At 39.4% G+C, this 23426-nt stretch overlaps 1 protein-coding gene across 2 annotated transcripts; it reads right to left on the reverse strand.

The window, feature by feature from the left end:
* Positions 1-759: 759 nt before the first annotated feature.
* fam83c (family with sequence similarity 83 member C) lies at positions 760-22778 on the reverse strand. Of its 2 annotated transcripts, none has more exons than XM_042404331.1 (6): positions 21995-22778; positions 20982-21495; positions 14171-14338; positions 10921-11045; positions 3472-3690; positions 760-1714 (listed from the first exon to the last, which is right to left on the reverse strand). In XM_042404331.1, exons 2-6 carry the CDS (start codon positions 21489-21491, stop codon positions 889-891), a joined length of 1848 nt encoding a protein of 615 aa, XP_042260265.1. In that variant the 5' UTR covers positions 21492-21495; positions 21995-22778; the 3' UTR covers positions 760-888. The 2 variants fall into 2 exon arrangements, with proteins under 2 accessions (XP_042260265.1, XP_042260264.1); XM_042404330.1 differs by having other exon boundaries at positions 20982-21586.
* Positions 22779-23426: the final 648 nt, after the last annotated feature.

Below are 23426 nucleotides of genomic sequence, written 5' to 3' on the forward strand. Positions count from 1 at the left end.
GAAGCAGCCGATGACTCAGCAGGTGTTGAAAAGTAATGTGGGAATCAGTGTTGATGTTAGCGAGCTACGCTAACTAGCTTACGCTTTCTGAGTGGAATTACTGAACAGCATGATGGGCCCTCACGAATCTTGTATGTTTAAAGGCACAGACTCTGATATCGCTAACAGTAGATAACCAGCGTTACATCAGCTGTTTGAAAAAGAAGGAAAAACTTGTCCACAAATATGTGAAGAAGGGTTTTATCCTCTTTTTAAATAAAAAAAAAAATCTGCAGAATCATCATCATTTATATTTCAAAAAGTGATTTTTAAGTCTTTTACAGCTTTTCCGTGAATTGCCTCTGAGTGTTCCAACGACAAAGACTCCAATGAAAAAATATTAAATTGTTAGTCTTAAATAGCAGTTTAAATTCACATTTTCTTTAAACCGAGGGCAATCTGTTGTCATGTTTCAGCACACAGTTCAGCTGCCATGTTAATATTTGACAGATGTGTCTGTTAGGACGCTGATTTATATAAAACATTTGAGACTTTTAGCTCAAACCTTTTTTTTCTTTTGGAAAAATTATGATTCAGGAAGCTAGCAGGTGTCGAAAATCAGATCAATTTCAATGACTAATTTTGTAAATGTACAATTTGTTTCATGTGTTTTGTAAACCATGACTCCACAAAGAGTCACAACCCGATTGTACTTGAAATGTCTCCTCACATGATAAAAGAGGCGACGTGGTTTCAAGAATCACGGAGGAAAAACGCAGGAACAGACGAAGGACTTTATAAAAACAACCAAGGACACTTTTCTCCACTATAAACATGTAAAAAGAGACACAGAGGGAACGCAGTCTGGATGAGAATGTTTGCAGATGACATCAGTCTGAGCTCATCAGTTTAATTCGAGCTCTTGAGCTCAAAGCGACTGTACACCTGCTTGGATTTCATCTTGTTGTAATGGTTCACCAGGTCCAGCTTGCTGTGGCCCAGCGTCATTCGCTTCTGGTCATGCCGGTTCATCAGCACGGGCGGGGAGAGCGGCGGCGGCGGGCTCTGCTGGCTCTCCGGCTCAGTAGGGCAGAGGTCCGGTCCTCCCCAGGGCGAGGAGCTGTGAGGGGAAGGCGGCCTCCGGAAGTTGAAGGTTTCTTTGTCTTTGCTGGAGGAGGGCAGGAAGCGCTCCTGGAGTTTGTTGAGGAACTGGTTGGAGGAAGTCCTCTGCTTGGGGGCAAGTTTGCTGTCGTTGGCCGGGGAGGGTGACGGGGTCTTGGGGTTCAGGTTTTGGCTGGGGTTACTGGGGGCAAGTCCGGCGCTGTGGAACTTGTTCGGTTTGTGGTCGTACAACCCCAACGCCTGGAACTTGGACGACGTGCCGCCTATATTCGATCTAATGATGTCCCCCGGGTTGGGCTTACTCCAGTCGATGCCCATTGGTTGACCGTAGCTCTGCGGCGGTCGATCGGGAACCGGGCTGTGATTGGATCCTTTGCCGACGGGGACTCGTGGCGCCGGTGTGACGTGACTCTGAGGTGTCGGGGTTTGTCCTCCTCTTTCTCCGCCTCTCCTCTCGGGGCTGAGGTGGGAGTTACCGTTGAGCTCCGTCTTGTCGTGACCTTGAGTGACCTTGTACACCGTGTTGGAGGTCATTCCAGGTGCGGCCTTCACACTGGACATGCTGTTACTCGATTGGCTGCTGGAGTTTTCAGAGCACACCTTTTCCCTTTGCCTGCCGGAGGACGGAGAGAAAATAAAGATCAGCAAACTGAATACTTTTTTAAACAAGGTTAGGAAATCTATTATTTGTGAAATTAGATACAGACACAGACAAACTCAAGTCAGAACATACTGTAGATACTTTATAAAACTACTTAAATACGTATATATTACACATTATAAACCCATCAACCATAAAACAATATAGCAAATACAAAAACATAAAACACTGCAGTTATTACTGGGGCCAACATATCAGTATATGCTGTTACTTTACAAAAGAACACGTGAATTTAACAGAAATTCACATAATATAAAATAGTGTGTTTTGTATTTATTTGGGTTTTGGATATTTTGTGTATTAAATGAATATTTTAGATATGAAAACATGATTTCATCTGTGCTTTTTCCAGTCATACATGCTGGCAGATACATGATAAGAAACTGCAGCACAGAAATGTTTTATAGTTTGAATTTCTGAATTTTTTTTGAATGTATGACTGTCTTAATCAAAGTTTAATATATTTATGTTTTTAAAAATCACAACTCTTTAATAAGCACGTTTGAGGCAGCCTTACTGACAGATCATTATTTTGTTCAGCTGCTGATATTCTTATCTTTTTCTTACTGTTAATTATATTATCGGCCTTTAAGAATCCAGTATCAGTCGTCGTTTTTATCTCTAATCAAACAGTGAATGTTTGTCCTTGTTTCAAACGTTAGCAGGAAGTTTAGTCAGAGCAACAATAGAAATGATGAAGAAGTCAAAGGTCAACAGACTTAAGGCTCACATGCACACAGCTACGTGGATGTTCTCCTTACATCACTGATGATGTCAGCGGAAGTGTTTGACTCCTGAGTAAAGCGTGGTGAGTTTGGTAAGTTCGAGTCTGGTTCCAGTTCCTCAAATGTGGATATTATCTGGTTACTTTTTTGGCAGTGTTGCACCTTCAGTCAACCAATCATCAGCCAGACAGAAATGTGAATGAACTGTGAATGTGCGTACGAACCAACCAATCACAGATCCCCATTGTTTGACTGAGGAAATCCTCTTTTATTTTTTTTCTAAATGAATTAAGTTTGATTTTGTTTGGTCAGAACAGACCAAACGGTGAGTTTATTCCAGTGTCTGGATCATCCATCTGTACATACTTCATTATATTCTATGCAACAGCCTGCTTAAAATAGTTTTATAATATTAAAAGGTAGATGATTAGATGAAACAAGAAGATTAGATGCATATTGAGGATATAGCTGCTTGAAAAAACGCTACAACAACTAGTTAGAGTCAGTTTTGTCTTTAGTTGGATTTTTAAAAATATGCACATTAGTGTTTGTTGGCAACACTGATCTTTGGGTTGTAGACATGCTGGGCTTTGGGAAACACTGATTTTTCAGCAAAACAACCAAACAAGTTGATTAATCGGGAAAATAATCGACAGATAAATTGAAAATGTAATATAATTGTTAGTTGCCGTCCTACATTTAACTCAAGAAAACTAAAGATTAAATTAATAATCAAAAACTGAATGTAAACATACTTGTCTGTCTTGATTTAAGATGTAAATGTAACAAAATGCTAAACACAAACAAACCAGGATAAAACCAGGAAAAGCAAAGCATTAGGATACATTTGTCTTACTAGCTAAACAGATGACAAGCATGACAACAAACACAATGAACAAACGGTTCGTCACAAAGAGCGGTGACCCTTTGAGTAATAATAAGAAAATAAAACATCTTATCAGTAACAGGACTTCCTCTCGGTACCTGTCAGAGAGTAAATCCAGCCCCAGCCCCATGCCGGGCGCCATCATGGCCTGGTACGACGGGTAGTACGGCATCCCCTCCTCCTCCGGGTTGTAGAAACAGTCGATGATCTGCGAGTCGGCGTACAGACAGCGGAACTCCCGGTCGAAGCTGTCGCTGATGCGACCTGAGAAATGCATCACCATGTTGCTGTGCACCTGAGCCGACAGCCAGGTGAAACTAGAGAGGAGAGAAGAGAGAAACGGCCCTTAAAGGACAAGTTCACAATTTTTCAAGTCTGTCTTAAATTAACAGTCAGGAGCCGAAATAAACAGTGAAACATGTTTTTCTTGCTGTAATCATTCCTCCTGTTCATACTGACCATTAGAAGATCCCTTCCTTCTGTGCAAAAATCTATTTAAAAGTTTATCTGAAGCTAATATGAAGCTTCAGCCGTCTGAGTTAGTCATATCAGATATCTGACATTTTTACAGTCCATCAATTCACAGATATGTTTACAGAGCATATTATACAATAAATGAGGCTCCCGGTGGTAAATAGGGAAGGATAATGTGTTCTATGTGTTGTGCTGCTTGTTAATACAAAAATATCAAAAAATAAATAAAACTAGAGTATTAAAAAAAACACAAATTTGTGATGTAGATTTGTAACTGCCAGCTGTCTCTGTGTAAATTATCTCCCTCCGCCTACAGCTGATAAAACTGCAGATCAGCCTAGATAGACTCTTAACAATTTCCTGGACAGTGTTGAGTCATCGTGGTGACTCATCAGCTTATCGACCAGACAACAGGTGCACGAACACCGGTGACATCCGCCTGAGCGGCAGTAATAATAATAATAATGATGCCTTCATGGCTGAACAGAGGACTGAGAGTTACAGGAACATACGAGCTGTACTGACTGACAGCGTCGGAAGGACGAGGAAACTCAAACTTCAACAAAATATAAAAACATATTTGTATCCTAACCCTAACCCTGTATTTATATTCTGGGGCTCTACTGGAATATCTTTACATGATTTACAGTTAAAAACTCTTTATTTATCATATACTGGTCCTTTATGCAGCCCCTCAGTTCAGCCTCTGTCTGAAACAGGCCGTTTTAGCTCCTGTCTCTTTAAGGCCCCGCCTCCTGATGAGCCCACTCTGTTCTGATTGGTCAGCTTCAGGAAGCTTCCTCCTGCTTTGGAGGCTACGTAAACAAACTATAGTAGCAGGATTTCACTTCTTTTTCTCCTTCTTTACTTCAAATGTCAACTTCTAAAATCCACCTGAACATGTTGGAGCTGAATCAGATCCGAAATATGAAAGTGGACGACGTGAACAAAGACTACGGCACGGACAGACGTTCGCGGGCTTGTGTGACCAATCTGACGTCATCACTGGCAGGAAGTAGTTCTTCCTCTCAGCATTTGCGCTGACTTGTCCCGTAAAGAGCGCCAGCAGCTATTTAGTCTTCAAATTTATCCAATTTAACGAATCAACTTTCATTTGCAAAACATAATAAAAGAACATGACTCTAATCCTCAGAGTGTTTTCAAACAACATCATGAAGGGCCTTTAATAATCTCTGCAGAGACTAAACCACATGCAGCTCAGGCATATTTAATATTTATATACTTATGTATTTAAAAAAATACATTTAAATAACTCCAAAGCCATTAGCGGCTTGCTGAGCTGCGGGGGACGCATGCTGAGACGGGACGAGTGTTTCACAGCAGCCAGATAGCTCTGAGGAACCTGCAGGGCAGCTTTCCTCTGTGATCAATCACTCACTGCTCAAATATGTTTGACAGATTTCACCTCAAGTGAAATTCCTGGTATGTTCTGAAGGGGAGCGATGAGAAGACGCCTCCACTGCATCAACCGTAAGGTATTTTTTTCTTTATAAAGGGAGGAGGTTGGACTCGTCTTACAGCTGTATATAATCACTTTATGACCTGCTTTAAGGTCGTGTTTGACACTCAAATCTATCTTCACTTTACCACAGAAGTAATATTAAATTATAAACCTGGGTCATGTTTCTATGGAAGGCCAATCATGTCAAGATAAGCTCACTTATACTGTCATCTGCTTTTCCCCATAACTGTTTATTAATTCATTAATTTATTAACACTTGTGATAAAAAATGAAAAACCGCTTTACAGATAACATTCAGCTTGTACTTCATTTCATAACTAATATATTTCCAACAGCTCCCACAGAGTGAGAAGTCTTCCCTCTGGCTGGTCGTGTGAAGGGCTGCAACTGACGCTTATTTCCTCGATTCATCGATTTAATTGTTTTGTCCATAAAATGTCGTTTAACGTGACACACGTATGACACATAAAAGTTCTTCACATTTTAGAAACTGCGACCAGCAAATATTTGACATTTATCCTTAAAGCAGCTATAATCAGTATTTTTATAATAACACAGTCTGATCTGTCAGTGTGTAACGGCTTTACGGAGCTTTATAGTGAATTTCAGCTCATTGTTTATCTGTCCAGCTGCAACTTCACTGTTCCGGTTCACTCTCAGCGCTCTCATAGCGTCGTTTTCAGAGAAAAAGCTGTAGAAAGCCACTGTACCTGCCTAGATTAGCTGGTGAACATAGTGGAGCATTTAGCAGCTAAAGAGCCAGATATTTCCCTCAGGAGTCGGTGGAGACCAAAAACAGAGCTAAAAGAGAGTGAATATTGGACTCACATTCACCAGGTGAACAGAAACACGACTCCGAATGAATGATAATGTTGCTCCATAACTGCTGGATGTGGAAATAAGCAAGTGTTTGCTAACAAGTTCAACATATCAACTTAAAGCTGATGATGTGTCAGTGTTCACTACTTGTTTCTGCTGAAAACTAGTGGACAAAACATCAATTAATGCAGGTTTAAAAATGACTAAAGTGATTATAAGAATAGTTGCCGATTCATTTTGTCGAGCTCTAATCGTGTCACGTCAATTTCAATAGTCGCATTCACCAGTTAAACTCTCATTCATGTCAGATCAACAGTTTAAAACTGATCAACTTAATACTTTAGAACCAGGATACATATTAAATCAACACTATTATCTTCTGCTGCTGTGTAAATACAAGCATCAGATCAGACTCACTTTATTTTTTGTGTAGAACTATAAAGAGATTTCACACTTTCTCAAGCCATATCTACTAAATATCAATGAATCAGTGTTTTTTATTTGCTTTTCAAATAAGTTTATCCGTTTCAAATCGATTGGAACGGCCACTCCTCGGGTATCAAAGTGTGATCCGGCTGTTTCATAGGTTTCATAAGAGACTTATGGACGTTTGAAGATAGCAGAAGAGGGAGAAAGAGGCGTGCTGTGGCGATAAGACAACATTTGCCTTGACTGAGCCACTTGGCGCCTCTCCAGACCTCGCCCTTCATTCCACATTCACAACCTGTCATGCCTGACTCTACCACCCATACAGGTTAGCACACACAGCTGAAACCTCGCTTCATCCACGAATAAAAACACACTCACAGTAAAAAGGGAAATACGATAATCAGAAAAACCACCTGTGTGGACAGAACCAGGAAGGATAAAAAAGGGACACGATGTGACTTTGGAAGGAAACCAGTAGGAAGCTGGTGACACACCTCGATCAGGTGACTGACTGTACAAAGATGCAAAAATGTGTGTGGGTATGAAAATCACCTTCGTCAAATATTTGTCACCGAGTTTTAATGTCGATATGAATAAGCTGCTGGTTGATCTTGTAATTAGCAAACTCATTGCTCAACAATCAAATCTGACTTTAAGTTGGTAAATATGAGCCTCGCCAGAGTGAAGGATAGCTGCTACGTGGCTAGCTTTGACCTCTGACCTCCCTGAGAGGAACAAAACTATTTGTCTCAATGAATTGATCAGTTGTTTGGTTTATAAAATGTCAGAAAATGGTGAAAAATGTCGATCACCGTTTCCCACAAGTCCAACATGACGTCCTTGAATGTTTTGTTTTGTCCACAACTCAAAGAGATTCAGTTTACTGTCACAGAGGACTAAATAAACCAGAAGACACTTTAAAAAATGACTCAAAATGATTAGTAGATTATCAAAATAGCTTTCAATTAGTTTAATAGTTATCAGCTAATTGTTGCAGCTGTACATTATTGTAGCATTGTTTTATTTAAAATGTTCAAGGAGGCCATGAAGAGTAGCTGTTGTCCTGGTAACAGCGGCTAATGGAAATCCAAATAAATAAATAAAAACAGGTGTTGGAAAAGCTGGTCGACTTATAATCAGGGTCGTCTTTCATTAGAGGTGATAATGTCTTTGTTAGAAGCAACAGTAACAGGTTTGATGCAGTCAGAGGATCACATCTGGTATTAATATGTGTCTCCACATGTGTCTCGAGTGACCACTTGTGATCCTTTCCCCGCTCTGCAAATAAACACGTACATCATTTCTGTTTGCAAAGAAGAGGAGAGACTCAGCAGACAGACATTTCTCTGTCAGGAGCAGCAGAAATTGTCACTAAAATGAGAATAGCTGGTCCACCTTAAAGGTCAGTCCACCTTAAGTGAGCCTGGTCAGGTTAGGCTAACCCGTTGTCGCTAACTTCAGGGCTAACCTCCTTCATTTTAATCAGCAGGTGGCCTGTGAGACGTGGATGTTTCAAACTTTAATATGACACTGTTGGCGTGCAAACGTTGTTGTTTCAAACTTTAATATGACACTGTTGGCGTGCAAACGAGGACATACCTCTGTTTACGCAGAGGACGTCAGTTAAGTAGACGGCCTTTCAGTGTGGTCCAGGACACATTCAGAACACACTGATAAAAGAACGCGGCCCAGACAACCTGCAAACGTGGTCTGAGTGATCAGATCCAAACGCGTCTTGAGCTGTACTTAGTGCTGATCAGATCATCAAAGACACATTTTAATGCCAGGTGTGAACAGGGCCCGAGAGGCACACAGGTAATTAGAGAAGTGTAATTAAAATGTCAAATAGTAAATGTGCTTTGTGAGGTGATTTCATAAAGCTCAAAAAACTAATAATAGTCTCCTGTTAATGAGAGCGGAAACAGTTTCCTACGTGAAGCAAACCTGTCATTATCAACACTCCCTTGTTAAGAGTTGAGCAGCACCTCCATTAATACACTACAGTACATGTTTACACTGAAGTGCAAACAGCAAAGTCTGAGCTGAGGATGAATCCGTTAACAGAACACACAAGCATTTTTTTCTTCAGATCTTTATATCACGGCTAGATAGATAGAAAATATATATTTTAAAATATTGACATCACACCCATCAAGAAAAGAAACTAGAGCTGCAACCATTAATCGATTACACACAGACCTGCTGCTCTTTATACGTCCACCATGACACAGAGACAGAGAGCAGAGCGGAGCAGAGGAGAGAGACGGAGATGTAACCTGGTCGCTACGCTACGAGTCCCAACCTCACACCCTGCACAGCCTGGTACAAACAACGGTTTTGGTCTCTAAAGCTAATTTCCTCTTTCATGACAACTGTACGGGAGGTGAATTTTTTTATAACTCACCTGTTTAAATTTTATTAAACCGTAAAGTTATGCATAATGAAGGACATGGCTGCTTTGAGTGACAGGTCCGCCAGCCACTAGGTGGCTTGTTTCAGCCATTCGGCCCGCCTCTTTGCCTATTTTTGATTGGCTGGGAGTTAGGCAGAGTCACGTACTGCCAAGATGGCGACGGCCGGAGCGGCTCGCTTTGAGCTTCAAAACCGCTCTTCAGAAACCAACGGGTGTCGTCACGGTAACTACGTCCATATTTTTATACAGTCTATGGTTTTGGACTGTTGGTCGGATAAATCAAGACACTTGATGACATTACTTTAGGCTCTAGGAAATTGTGATGGGCATGCTTAACTGTTGCTAATTGTTTAATTGAGAAAATAATTGGCAGATTAATCAATTATCAACTAATCGTTACTGGCATCCCTAAAGGAAACCATGACAACACAAAAAGCTGTAGTTAAAGTGAAAGAAAAGTAGAAAAAGGAGAAATTTCTATGAAAACGTCCAACAGTGAGATCCTTTCTGTTACTGTTTATTCAAATCTGCTCTCACTAAACGTGTCTGCAGCCGCTGCTGTTCAGAGTTTCTACTTTCATTTACTTGCTGAGTGCGTAGCTGTAATTACAGGTATTACTCAGGTATTTTCGGTTTCAGATACAGTGCAGTCAGTCGGCTGCACAACACCAGCATTGTTACAAAGCTTTTCCACACAGACACATTTGCAAAAGGTCCCAGAGCTTCCTCCTGTAATCCTCCACTCCGCATGTCGTGTTCGTAACTGCTTATCAGGTGGGATGCAAAGTAAATGTCAGACTGTTAAATGTGAGCGTTCCACAGACTCTGTTGCTATCAAACACTTATTTTTATGTTCATACTTTGTCTCTTTATTTCTGTTCTTTCTTACAAAAGGAAGAGTCCACCTACACAGTTTCTTACAGCTACACATCATCAGTCTGTGATCTGTTTTCATTTCATTTCAGCCTTGAGCTCTCCACCGACGAAGTGTTGCATTCTTATAACACCGTCAGACTCATGATGGACACAAGGATCAAAACTGATGCAGCTTTTTTTATTCCACATCTTCTTCCTTGTAAAAACCTGCCGCCTAATTTACTCCCAATGCAACTCGTCTCGATTCACTCGACTGTGCAGAGATGAGGAGCTACAAAGGTCTGCTAACTTCACTTCTTTCTAACTCCACAGATTTTTATCAAACTTGTCGTCTTCAGCCCCAAACGACTCAAGTGACATCATTTGAGTCAATCTATCAGATTTCACACAGCGTCCTCTGAGACAAAAAAGTCTTTATTCAACTTTTTACACATGGAAACACACTGAGGTTGTATGAAGCACTCACATATATGCAGCAGAGGCCGAGATATCCTGACACTTAGTCCAAGAACACTGCATCCTACAATTCCCAGAATGCAACACTACAGCCTTTTTCATAAAAACCCTCCCTGACTGGTAAATACCCACATCTGTCAAACTTTACATCCCCTAGCTTGCAGTGCAGTTTCTGCTGGTAACTTGTGACACAGATCCTGTCACACAGCTACTGAGATAGATTTTTACTTATTAGCAGAGTTACAAATGTTAATGAGATTTTTAATGAGGTTTTCTTACATCTGGAACAGAAAATATAAGTTCCTGTTTCCCTTCGGCTCTCTACTCTGTCCTCCTGCGCTAGTGGCTAACACAGCAGCAAACCAAAATCATTGATAGTTTAGAAATTTCAGTATTTTTGGGTCATTTTATACCTTTATTAGTGAGTCGATAGTGACGAGATGACTTACAGTACAATCTGTAAAGAACATTTCATGTTTTTAGAGTTAATCCTTTAAAGTCTGTAAATAATGTTATCTGGACACGACTGAAACGTCAAAAACGGTGAACTGACAGAAGTGAGAAGGTTAAGTACATGCTTAATGATTGTTAGCTCACCTGTACGACCCGGCGATGACCTCTTCACAGTCGATGATCATAAACTTCTCCAGGACCTGACCGGTGAACTTCTTGCCGCTCTTGGTGCAGTACGTGTCCCCGCACACGCTGCGAATACGCATGTTCTGCAACCAAACACACGTTTTACTGTTAGAAGTGTGCACACAGTACGGAGGCTCACCGAAGGAAAAAAACAGAAAATGATCTAATTCAGGACTAAACAACAGAATCCTGCTAAAGTTAAAATTGTAACTTTTTTGATTTATTTCTTTTCTTCCAGGTTTTATATCATTTCATTGCACCATTAAAATCAACTTCAGCATCAAGTCACCTGCTGCTATGAGAGGTGTGTTCAAGAACGCTCGGACATCCTAATATCTCACCATGTTTCAACATTTTCTGACATTTCACAACTAGTCGATTAATTGAGACAATAACGGATGGATTAATCAATAATGGAAATAATTGTTAGTTGCAGCCTTAATTAACGAATGAGCAAAAACACCTGTGCTGCCCCTCGACTGGGATACAATGTCTTCACCTAGCGGTGGCTGTGTTTTAAACCAATTTTGAATTCTGAGATTGAGTTTTGACCCTTTGAGCTTGCTGTAGCTGCAAAGCGTGGAGAAGCAGAATGAGTGAGTAGCGTGAACCAGTTGGTTTCCACACAGCACGTGAAATATATGTTTGTGAGTATAAACATGTTGTTTTATAATGTTCAACATGTGAAGTATGTACAAATTGGCCGTTTGTTAAAAGATATTATCATGATGCTAATTTTTGTTAGCATGTTAATGGTAAATCCCATTATGTGTTAGCATCATGCTAATGGACTAGGCAGTAGTTAATTGTCACATGGTTGTAGCAGTAATGCTAGTTATGTCATGTAGTTATTTTATGTTTATATTTATGTTTAAATTTACATTTTAAGACGTCACTTTGTGCTATGAGATATTGTGATTGTGACATTTTTCACAATCTTCAGATGTTTTACAGACAAAATGATAAATAGAGAAAATAATCAGCAGATTCATCAATGAAAAAATAACCCCATTAGCTGCAGCCTTATGACTCCATATTAATTCATTCAGTCTGCATTCAGCAACACTGCTAAACTGCTGTCTGCTTTCAGGCCCTGAACCTCCTCTACATTAGCAGATTCAGTTGATTAGTTGTTCTTTTTTTTTTTTAAATGTGTCTTCTTCAGTCTTTGTCAAGCTGCTCAGATTTGTTCCACTTCATCACGTGACCAGAGCCACTAACACGCATGTTGTCTCAGTAAACGGTAAAATAAATGTGAACGTCCTGACTGAACTTTAAAATAGTGGATGAGTCAGACAGTCTAAAGCCACAACCGTCATTAAAACTACAGAAGAGTCTTTTGTCTCGCATGCACCAGAACAGATTTTACATCTTTACGACACTTCAGCAGAGTGAACAAAACAGACGAAAGGTTATAGTGACTCTTGCCAAAGCACATGATGGAGCAGGCAAACAAGAAGATCCTTTACACGTCCCACCTTAACACACACACACACACACACACACACACACACACGCACACACAGTCTTTTCATTCCTCTTGTTGACACTCCAGTGTGACTTCTGTAAGCTGAGTGTAGAAACGACTAAACTGCTGAGTTTGCAAAATACTGTAATAAATTAGATCTGCAACGATTAGTCAATTAATCATTTAGTTGCCAGCTATTAAATTAAATCTCCAACTATTTTGATAATAAATTGTTTTGAGTAATTTTTTAAGAAAAACTGTCTGATTCCAGCTTCTTAAATGTGAATATTTTCTGGTTTCGTTTGTCCTCTATGAAAGTAAACTGAAAATCTTTTAGGTTGTGAACAAAACAAGACATTTGAAGACATCATGTTGGGTTTTGGGAAACAATGATTGACACTAATTGATGACTAATTGATTAATTGAGAAAATAATTGACAGATTATTCGATAATGAAAATAATTGTTAGTTGCAGCTCTAGTCTATTGTGTAGGGAATAATGCTGTGTCTCAAATCGCATACTTCTGCACTTACACTTAACATTTTGAGTGCATCAGTGCGTTCACACTGAGAAGTATGGGAAATAAAGTGCACTGTGAGAACCCGGATGGTGCACTCAGAATGGTCAAAAAGTTGAGTGTGGAACTATGGACACTTCTCACCCTCAATGGTCGCCATCTTGGCTACGTAGCGGAAGGGGAGGGACCACTTTTCAAACTGGAAATGGCGGCCGGGTACATTGTAACCACGGTGAACATCGCCGCATTACACAAATGTAAGATATACATGTGTTTTTTAGCACTAAGCACCACTATACTGTTGTCGGATATAAGCCATCAGTATGTTTTTTGGGTTAATTTAGCAGTCTGTAGTGATTTAGTAGCACACACAATGATGCAAACGATAACGCAAATGCTAACGCTAGCTAATGCTAATTTGCGATCATCATTTCCGGTAAGTGCACAACGGCTGTGTTTGATTTGAGACGACACTACCCTGTCAAAATTCGCACACTACGCCAGTAAGCACGTAGTGCACACGGTGTACTACATGAAAGTGTACTAACAGAACAGCTTAAGTGAACGAGGAAGTGATTTTAAACACAGCCATCAACATCAGCAGCAAACATGCTCACAGTGACAATGCTAACATGTTGATGTTTTACCATGTTCGTGTTAGCATGCTAACATTTACTAGCGCTAAACACAAAGAACAGCTGAAGTTGATGGAATATCATTAGTTTTGGAAGTATTTTATCATAAAACAAAGTATCGGATGTAATGAAATTTTGAGCTGATGATGGCGCGAGATGGATCACCAAAGTCAGCTGATTCATCTTCTGAGGAACACGAATGTCTGTACAAAATCCATCCAATAGCTGGTGGGATATTTCAGTTTGAACCATAGTGGTGGACCAACCAATAAACTCATATTGCCATCCTTAAAGCGTGGCTGCCATTCATAAAAATAAAACAATTATTTAATTTAAAGAATCAGCTTAGATCTCACTGGTTTCACTGTTTGGTAGAAAATCCTCATAATATCATCTTCCTTCTGTGACCTTTTGCATTTTCTCACCAACTTTCAGCCTAAAGCTGCTGAACCAGAGAAACAGCAGCTCTTCAGTGTCTGTAGCCGACGTGTATTAACTCAGTCGGGGTCTGATACTGTACGTCTGTCTGGGTCAACGTTCACTAAATGTTTGAATAAGTAAAAAACTGGAGTGTGTATGCGACTTACACTCAGGTGTGAGTTCTGGATGTCGAGCGCTGAGCACATCTCTGTGAAGTAGCTGAGGTTCTTCTCGTCCAGCAGGATGTAGACGGGGACTTTGCGTTTGTTGGACGCCTCCATCAGATCACACAGCAGGTCGACGTCTGTAAACACGTCCATCACCAGCGCTATCACCTGCAGCGGCGAGGGGGGAGACCGGAGAGATGTTAGCATGCAGCGTAACATGAAGATTTCATAGCAGCGCTGACACTGACAGGGTTACAGGTTTGATTAGCAACAACTTTTCTGCAAAGTTACATCATCATAGACTGTATATTTATTTCATATTGCTTATAAATGCATCCTTTGTCCCTCATTGGTCACTGTGGAAGACAAACAGCAGCCAATCACGTTAGCAGGTGAGAAGCAGTAGATGGCTGATCATTAATCAGCAATGATTATAATAATTTATTGTCTTTTTTAAACCAAAATTACCCAGGATTCTCTGTTTTCAGCTTCTTTTCTCTGTTTTATATTACTGTAAAACTGGGGTTTTGGGCTGTTAATATATAAAATATATACTCGACTGAATAATCAATCATCAGCATCAAAGCAGCTCTGCTATTATGTTTCGCTTCATATTTCATTCAAGAACATTTCTACTAAAACATCCTTTAAAATGTGTCTGTGGGTGCAAAATGTATGGAGGCCCGGAGGAGCCATGGAGAAAAAAAACAAACTAATTTGTGCTCTTGATTTAACAGAATTGACCGTCACTACGCTTCTCTCTCTTACTGTAAACACAACACTGATAGACTGATATCTCTGAGATCCTTTAAAATGATTCTACAGGATAAAAGACTACAGTTCATAAAAACTCAGCGTCAGCGTCATGGTTATAGGAAGTAACTGATGTTACAGAGGAAACATCTTTGTTGCTTTCTTCAAACCTCCAGATGACTGAATATGTTTGGGGCCTTCTGCAAGAGGTTAACAGGCAAAACAGAGTCATTAAGTAGCACTAATTAGTTTCCTTTCTCCGTGGCCCCTCCTGTGCTCCGTAAAAATGTGTTTTCGATAAAGAAAATGATACCAGCGGCCAGATGGGATTTTTAATTACAACTTTATGTTACCAAGAATTTAGAATTTAAAAAATACAAGTAGCTTGAAAGTAAAACACTTCCAGAGATCTGGAGTCTCTGGACATTAATTTAACTTAAATAGTGTTTTTTCACTTAACAAATAAACTCTTCACATGCACTGAAATGAAACAGAGGTATGATATATGTTACACACACCAAGACTGTATTCATGTGCACGTGGCTGTGTGCAAACACACACACATACAGACACGTGCAGACATGTTCATGCCTGCAGGCGTATATATACATATATTAGGGGTGTGCCTGAATACAAATACATTATTCTGCAAAGCACAAATAGTGGGTTTTATACAAATATTTGTTTCATACAAATATTTTAAAAGTTATTTGTTGGGAGTGTTTCCCTGACACAAGCAAAGTGCTCTAAAGGGATTCCATATATGGGGGGGGGGGGGCAAACATTTCAATATGATGCGCTCCAGTACTCAGACGAGGTCGAAGCTCGTTTATTGTTCTAATCTGAACTTCAGATAAGAGAAACAAACAAATGTCCAGCTCTGCTAACAGCCGTTTATCAGCTGCATTCACAGTGTCATTTGATCTCAAAGCTGCTGACTGTGCACAAACACGCTGCAAAGAGGTCAACGTCAGCGCCGCGCCGACACAGAACTGCTCCTCCAACTTGTTTTTCTACAGATTATAGAAAATATCATAAGCTAAAAATGTTTTTATTTTTATTAGCCACAGTATCAGATAACAGGAATATAAAACAAGTCTATTTATACATATAAGAATAAGGAAGTGGAGAGCTGACTCATGCTGAGCCAATAAAACCAGCTTTGTTTCTTATTTGCCTGTTCTGTGATCAGTTTGCTGATCATGACACAATTTAGCATCATTCAGTATAAACTCATATTTATATAAGTTACATAAAAGTCATGAACTCACTGCAGTGCTGTACAGTGCTGATCAAAAACAGTCAGTTTAATCAGAGTTAATGATTATAAATGAGCTGCTTTCATCTCATTTTACTGCATGTAAACTTCTCCTATCTGAGGTCAGCTGACTGACTGACTGACTGACTGAGAGACGGAGCGAGCGCTCGGAGATAAGAGCTGATCAAACAGGAAGGACGCCGGCATTTGTTTGTAAGCAAACCAGTCGAGAGAGGAATGAACTCAAGTCAGGTGGGATCCATGAAAAACAAAAACACCCAACTGACAGTCTCCATTAACAGGAGACCAACACTATCATAATGTTTTACTTATTACAGGCTGCATTTATTAAAGATCCTCTCAATATAAAAATAAAATCCATTACAAGTAGAAGTCCTGCATGAAAAATCCTACTACAGTAAAAGTACATAAGTATTATGAGCTTGATGTAGTTAAAGTATTGCAGTAAAAGTACATAAGTATTATGAGCTTGATGTAGTTAAAGTATTGCAGTAAAAGTACATAAGTATTATGAGCTTGATGTAGTTAAAGTATTGCAGTAAAAGTACATAAGTATTATGAGCTTGATGTGGTTAAAGTATTGCAGTAAAAGTACATAAGTATTATGAGCTTGATGTAGTTAAAGTATTGCAGTAAAAGTACATAAGTATTATGAGCTTGATGTGGTTAAAGTATTGCAGTAAAAGTACATAAGTATTATGAGCTTGATGTAGTTAAAGTATTGCAGTAAAAGTACATAAGTATTATGAGCTTGATGTAGTTAAAGTATTGCAGTAAAAGTACATAAGTATTATGAGCTTGATGTAGTTAAAGTATTGCAGTAAAAGTACATAAGTATTATGAGCTTGATGTAGTTAAAGTATTGCAGTAAAAGTACATAAGTATTATGAGCTTGATGTAGTTAAAGTATTGCAGTAAAAGTACATAAGTATTATGAGCTTGATGTGGTTAAAGTATTGCAGTAAAAGTACATAAGTATTATGAGCTTGATGTAGTTAAAGTATTGCAGTAAAAGTACATAAGTATTATGAGCTTGATGTAGTTAAAGTATTGCAGTAAAAGTACATAAGTATTATGAGCTTGATGTGGTTAAAGTATTGCAGTAAAAGTACATAAGTATTATGAGCTTGATGTAGTTAAAGTATTGCAGTAAAAGTACATAAGTATTATGAGCTTGATGTAGTTAAAGTATTGCAGTAAAAGTACATAAGTATTATGAGCTTGATGTAGTTAAAGTATTGCAGTAAAAGTACATAAGTATTATGAGCTTGATGTGGTTAAAGTATTGCAGTAAAAGTACATAAGTATTATGAGCTTGATGTGGTTAAAGTATTGCAGTAAAAGTACATAAGTATTATGAGCTTGATGTAGTTAAAGTATTGCAGTAAAAGTAGTGGTTTGGTCCCTCTGACTGATATATTATTATATATGACATCATTAGATTATTAATAGTGAAGCATCAGTGTTAGAGCAGCATGTTACTGTTGTAGCTGCTGGAGGTGGAGCTAGTTTACACTACTTTATATACAGTTAGCTAGTTTAGTCCAGTGGTTCCCAACCTAGGGGTCGGGCCCCTCCAAAGGGTCAGCAGATAAATCTGAGGGGTGGTGAGATGATTAATGGGAGAGGAAAGAAGAAAAAACAAAGTTCTGATACACAAATCTGTTTTCAGTTTTTGGACTTTTTCTCTAATCTTTGATTTTTGCTGAAATATTGGATCATTTGAACATTTATTGAAATGAAAGCATGTGAGAAGTTTAGAGGGAAAAATCACTATTTGGTGGAGCTGTTAACAACTCATAGACATGTGAAATGTGACCCCGACTACACACTGCTTTTTGTAAGACGTCAAAAGCCAAAAAGGTTGGAAACCACTGGTTTCATCTTTAACAATGTGTTGTATTTTAAAAGCTTGTTATATTATCCATTGTGTCAAATCTTCATCTGAAAAGTAACTAAAGCTGTCAAATAAATGTAGTGGAGTAGAAAGTACAATATTTCCCTCTGAAATGTAGAAAGTAGCATCACATGGAAATACTCAAGTAAAGTACAAGTACCTCAAAATTGTACTTAGTTACTTTCCACCATTGAAGATGTTAAACATCAGCGTACCAGCACTAGCTTGACTGTAGTCTTGTTATAACTGGCATTGGTTCTGCAGCCCCCCTCCCTCCATGCAGCAGGTGTCCTCCCTCCCTGCAGGGCTTCTTCTCACCTGCCAACCTTCACACCCACAGAGACAAACTTCCTTCCATATCATTACCCAGCTCTCTCAAGCATCACGTTGAATTTCAACTTTATGTAGGTTGAAAGAAAGAAATGTCCTTGTTCTTGTGGGTTCTTCCATCACATCACAACCTGAGTGTTACAGGTCATCATTTAGATTTCACATGAATCACTGCACAGCGGAGATGACAAACCAAAAAAAAGAAAACAGTCTTCTGTGATGTTTGTTTGATTACTGAAAGTCCATCTCAGTATATAAGTTGTTTTCACTCTCAGTGAAGTCACACTGAGACCTGTTCTTACACGAGTCAGCTGGAACTTTTCCATCAACGAGACTCCAGAGACTTTTATTGTCAACTCATCCATACAAACAGTGCTAACAAGGTGCCAAAAGGCAACACGAGGCACCAAAACAAAAACAGGGCTGAGACTTAATGTTACAAAGACGAGGACTTATCCTATAATCTCTGATTTTAAACTGTACTTAAGTGCTGAACTTGAGTAAATGTACTTATTTACTTTCCACCACAGTAAAAGACATCAGTGCTGCTAATCATTGCAGCAGGTTGTTTATTTTATTTTATTTCCTCTTATATATAATCTGTTCTACTACTTTTATGTATTTTACTGGTTTTATTGTTTCAACTAGTTTTATTTCTTGTGTCAGTTTTGTTTTGTTCGTCATCTGTAAAACATTTTAAACTGCACCAACCTGTATGAAATGAAGTTTGATTGATTGATTGATTTTCAAGTGAATGTGTGGTGGAGGTTTTAAGTTTCCACTTGTGTAAGTCGCATACTGGACCATGACTGGCTGCCAAACTGGTTTTGATGTCATATATCATCCTCATACGTCCACGCCTTAAAGGACAGGTTCACAGTTTTTTCACATGTGTGTTAAAGCAGCAGTCAGGTGTCCGTATGAACAGTGAAAGAGGTTTTCCTCGCTGTAATCATTCCTCCTGTTCATACTGGATATTAAAAGATCCTTCAAATGTGCTTTAATGGAAGTGATGGAGGATAAAATCCACAGTGTGTCCACACAGTCATTTAAAAGTCTCTGTGAAGCTTCAGCAGTCTGAGTTAGTCATATCAAGTGGATATCTGACACATTTACAGTCTTTTTAGCATCAAATTCCCTCTTTGTGTTTCCCTGTTGAGCTGCAGGTGGAAGTATAGTAACAAAAAGAGGAACTTTGGCACTAAAAAGACTAACGTTGAAAGATATCTACTTGATTTGACTCATTTGGACGCTGAAGCTTCATATTAGCTTCAGATAAACTTTTAAATACATTATGAAGGGATCTTCTAATGGTCGGTATGAACAGGAGGAATGATTACAGCAAAGAAAAACATGTTTTAATGTTCATTTGGGCTCCTGAACGATGAGCTCAGAGAAACTTTCCTCCTTCAGCAAATGAAACTCTGCACAGAGAAAAACATCCAACTGAAGGAACAAGAAGAAAAACAGACTTTAATCTTCCTGTTTGTGTCCAGTGGTGTCATCGTGATTGATGAAAAACACTAGAAATGCTATTTAAATCTTTTAAAATTGGACTAAAATCTTATTTTTGGCTGAAGCTTTGGCTGCTATAATCCCCTGAGGTGTAGCGCGGAGAAGTGTTTACATCATATGTACGGGAGTGACAGCATCATTTAGACTAATTTAAAGTAAATGATATGTTGTACACTACTACGCTCCCAGACACTTGACTCATATTCTACCATTGATTAACTGACAGATTAGTGTTTATGTAGGTATACGTTTATACTCTGTGCAACTTTATACCTGATTTCAGAAGGAAATATTAAACTTTTTACTCTTATCTCACAGCTACAGTTTCTTCTTGCAGCTCAAGTTTTGTTTCATGCATGATGAGCTTATTAAATACAACACATTAAAGATTAAACCAGTGGTTTGGCTGACAACCTCTCTGGCTTGTTACCTCTTACAAAGAACACGTGTAGACCTATTTGTGTCTCTTTGTCATGTCTGTGAGCTGTTAACAGCTCCACCAAACACACATTTTTACTCTAAACTTCTCACATGGTGTCATTTCAATCAATAACTTCAATAACTCTTACAGGTCCATGAACAAAAGGTCAAATATTCTAATATTTCACACAACAGCAAAGATTAAAGGAAAGTTTATAAAACAATAATACAAATTTGTGTGTCAGAACTTTGTCAGTCGGGGATGTAAAGTGTATAACATGGTTGAACTAGCTGCTTACACATTGATGCTTCAGTATCAATAATGTCATATAGAATTGTATAATCATGTATAAACCATATACTTCAGAAGACTTTTACTTGTAATGGAGTATTTTTACATTCATGTTCTGGTACTTTTGTTTACGTAAAGGGTCACCACTACAATATTTTCATTAATCAGTAAGTAGATATAGATAGTATGTATTTTTTTTAACATAAAACCTTTTCTAAATACAACTTTATACTTGTAAAAATGTATTTATTACTTTTTGTTCACAGACTGGATGCTGTAATAAACTGTTCTCATGTTTTTGAGATCCACATCAGTGTTTTCTCACCTTTTTGGCTTTGTTGATGAGGGACCTGATGAGGTCTTTGACGTTGTGAGACTTGTCTCTCTGGAAGTAGATCTGCGTCTCAGACGGTCCGTATCTCGCCGGGGAGTCCGGCCAGCCGAGCTCCAGCAACGGCGGCTCCTCGTCGGACATCATCGGGAAGTAAGTCCCGGAGGTGAGCTCGGACACGGCGTCGCCGTCCCCGAAGTCCCGGTCGTTGGGGCCGGTGCCGTTGCTCTCGGGGCCGCCTGTCTTGGCTGCATTCTGGGTGATGTAGCGGATCTCCAGCGGGGAGAGGAAGTTGAGCTCCCGCTCCTCGGTGAGCACCCTCCGGTACTCCTTCTCTCCGTGCTCCAGCAGCGCGTCCGTGGCGAGCCGCGCCGCCTCGTTGTGGCTGAGCTCCAGCGTGGAGACCTGCCGCCACGGGTTCTTCACCTCCTCCAGCCGGGAGGCGAGCTTACCCAGCGGCTTTCTGCCGTTCGTGGCCGGCCGCAGGCCCTCCGAGCTGATCATGGTGCTGCAGTCAGCAGGACCGGGATTAAAGTTAAACCCACAAAAACAGGCAGGCAGTCCTCTAATTAATTAAACTATCCACCGCGATACAGGTGCTGCAGAAACATTACAGCAAAGAAGACACAGGTGGATCAGCAGAGCAATAATCCACAATACACTAGACTACAATAAATACACACACATACACACACACACAGATTACAGAGAGATTACAGAACTCTATAAATCCTTGTAGAGGGAATATTGTTTGTAATCCAGATCAGCTGCAGTTTCCTCCGCGGCGGTGAAATGTTCCTCTGCGCTTTAGTTCCCCGTCAAGTCACACAGGATCTCCCCCCTCCCCCTCCCTCCCCCGGGGTGTGTGTGTGTGTGTGTGTGTGTGTGTGTATGTGGTGTGTGTATGTGTGTGTGTGTGTGTGTGTGTGTGTGTGTGTGGTGTGTGTGTGTGCGCGCGTGCGTGCGTGCGTGTGTGTGTGGTGTGTGTGTTTTTTTTTCCTGCTCACCTGTTGCTACCTGTCCCGTCATTGGTCTCCAACGTGGAAAGGTACCACCCCCCCTCCTTAATCTCTCCGTTGCCATGCCAACCATTCTCACAACAGGTCTGCTGCTTCTGGCTAAGGATTTCAAATTAAAGGCCCATGCAGCTAACGATTATTTTTTATTATCGATTAATTATTAACTGATTAGTTTCTCGATGAATCGTTTGAAAACATATTCATTATAATTTCGTAGAGCTCATGTTGACGTCTTGTTTTGTTGTTGTTCAGTTAAACTATCATGTTTGACACATAAAGGCCTCAAATTCTCACATTTTAGAAAATGCAAGCACCAAGTATTTGGTCTTAATCTATCTATCTATATGAGCCAAAATCTTTTCTTAATGCCTTTTATGCCTTATATAAATCATTTTAATTCACTCGTTGTTTAAAGGTGCTACTCAGATTAACTCTCTTTGCCTTGATGACACTGCTTAGCTGTTAAAAGTTTTAGATTTAAATCGCAGCAACAACAGTAAACATGTGGAAACATCTTGTCATTTAACATATTGTGTTGTCAATATCAATATCAGTATCGCTCCACTTGGATACTGGTGTTACTGGTTATATAATATGATGAGTCACATAAATGACTACCTGCTGACTACTTTATGACTACCATTCATTCAGATTTTCATCCTCGACCTCGTGTTGCATATGAACTGGATATTGTGTTCACTCGTCTGTATTGTGTGACAGTTGTATTTGTGTGTTTGTGTTGTTGTAATAATGTTTATGCTGCTTTCTTGGAAAAGAGATTTTAATCTAGATGAGACTTTTACCTTGTTAAATAAAGGTTATATATTATAAAATCTGATCATATTTAATCATGTATTTTAAACAGCATCAGTAGTTTCAATGCATGTTTATATAAATATTCAACAGTAGTGTTTGTAATACTGTATTTATCTACTTTTTGTTCTTTTTGAATGTGCAGATTTGACGAATGTTATGTTTTCATTGTGAAGGCAGAATTTACTTCAAAGAGAATTAAATACTTATTAATGACTTGCAGCAGTAATCTGCATCATCATTTGCATATATGATAGTATCTATAAACACATTTTCTAATGTCCCTTAAAGTTTATAGGCCTGAAAAAATGTGATTCAGTAGCAACATTTTGAAAAACAAACACCTCTGATGGGAAGTACTGACATGTTTGACGCCGTCTCTCTCGCCCGCTCTCTCTCTCTCTCTCTCTGCTCACATGATCTGTGAAATGGAAAACCTCCCCGTCGTCCCCTGAGACCGACTCTCTGCCTCTGTCTCTGTGGGAGTGTGTTACATGTAGGCTACAACCCCAATTCACCTAAAAGCTCACTGTTGTCCTGGACATTTCTCTTCCACCTCATACATAATAAAGACCCCATAGAATAATGTTTAGAGGAGTCAGAGTCC

This window comes from Thunnus maccoyii, chromosome 3 (assembly GCF_910596095.1).
Source record: "Thunnus maccoyii chromosome 3, fThuMac1.1, whole genome shotgun sequence".
NCBI lineage: Eukaryota > Metazoa > Chordata > Actinopteri > Scombriformes > Scombridae > Thunnus > Thunnus maccoyii.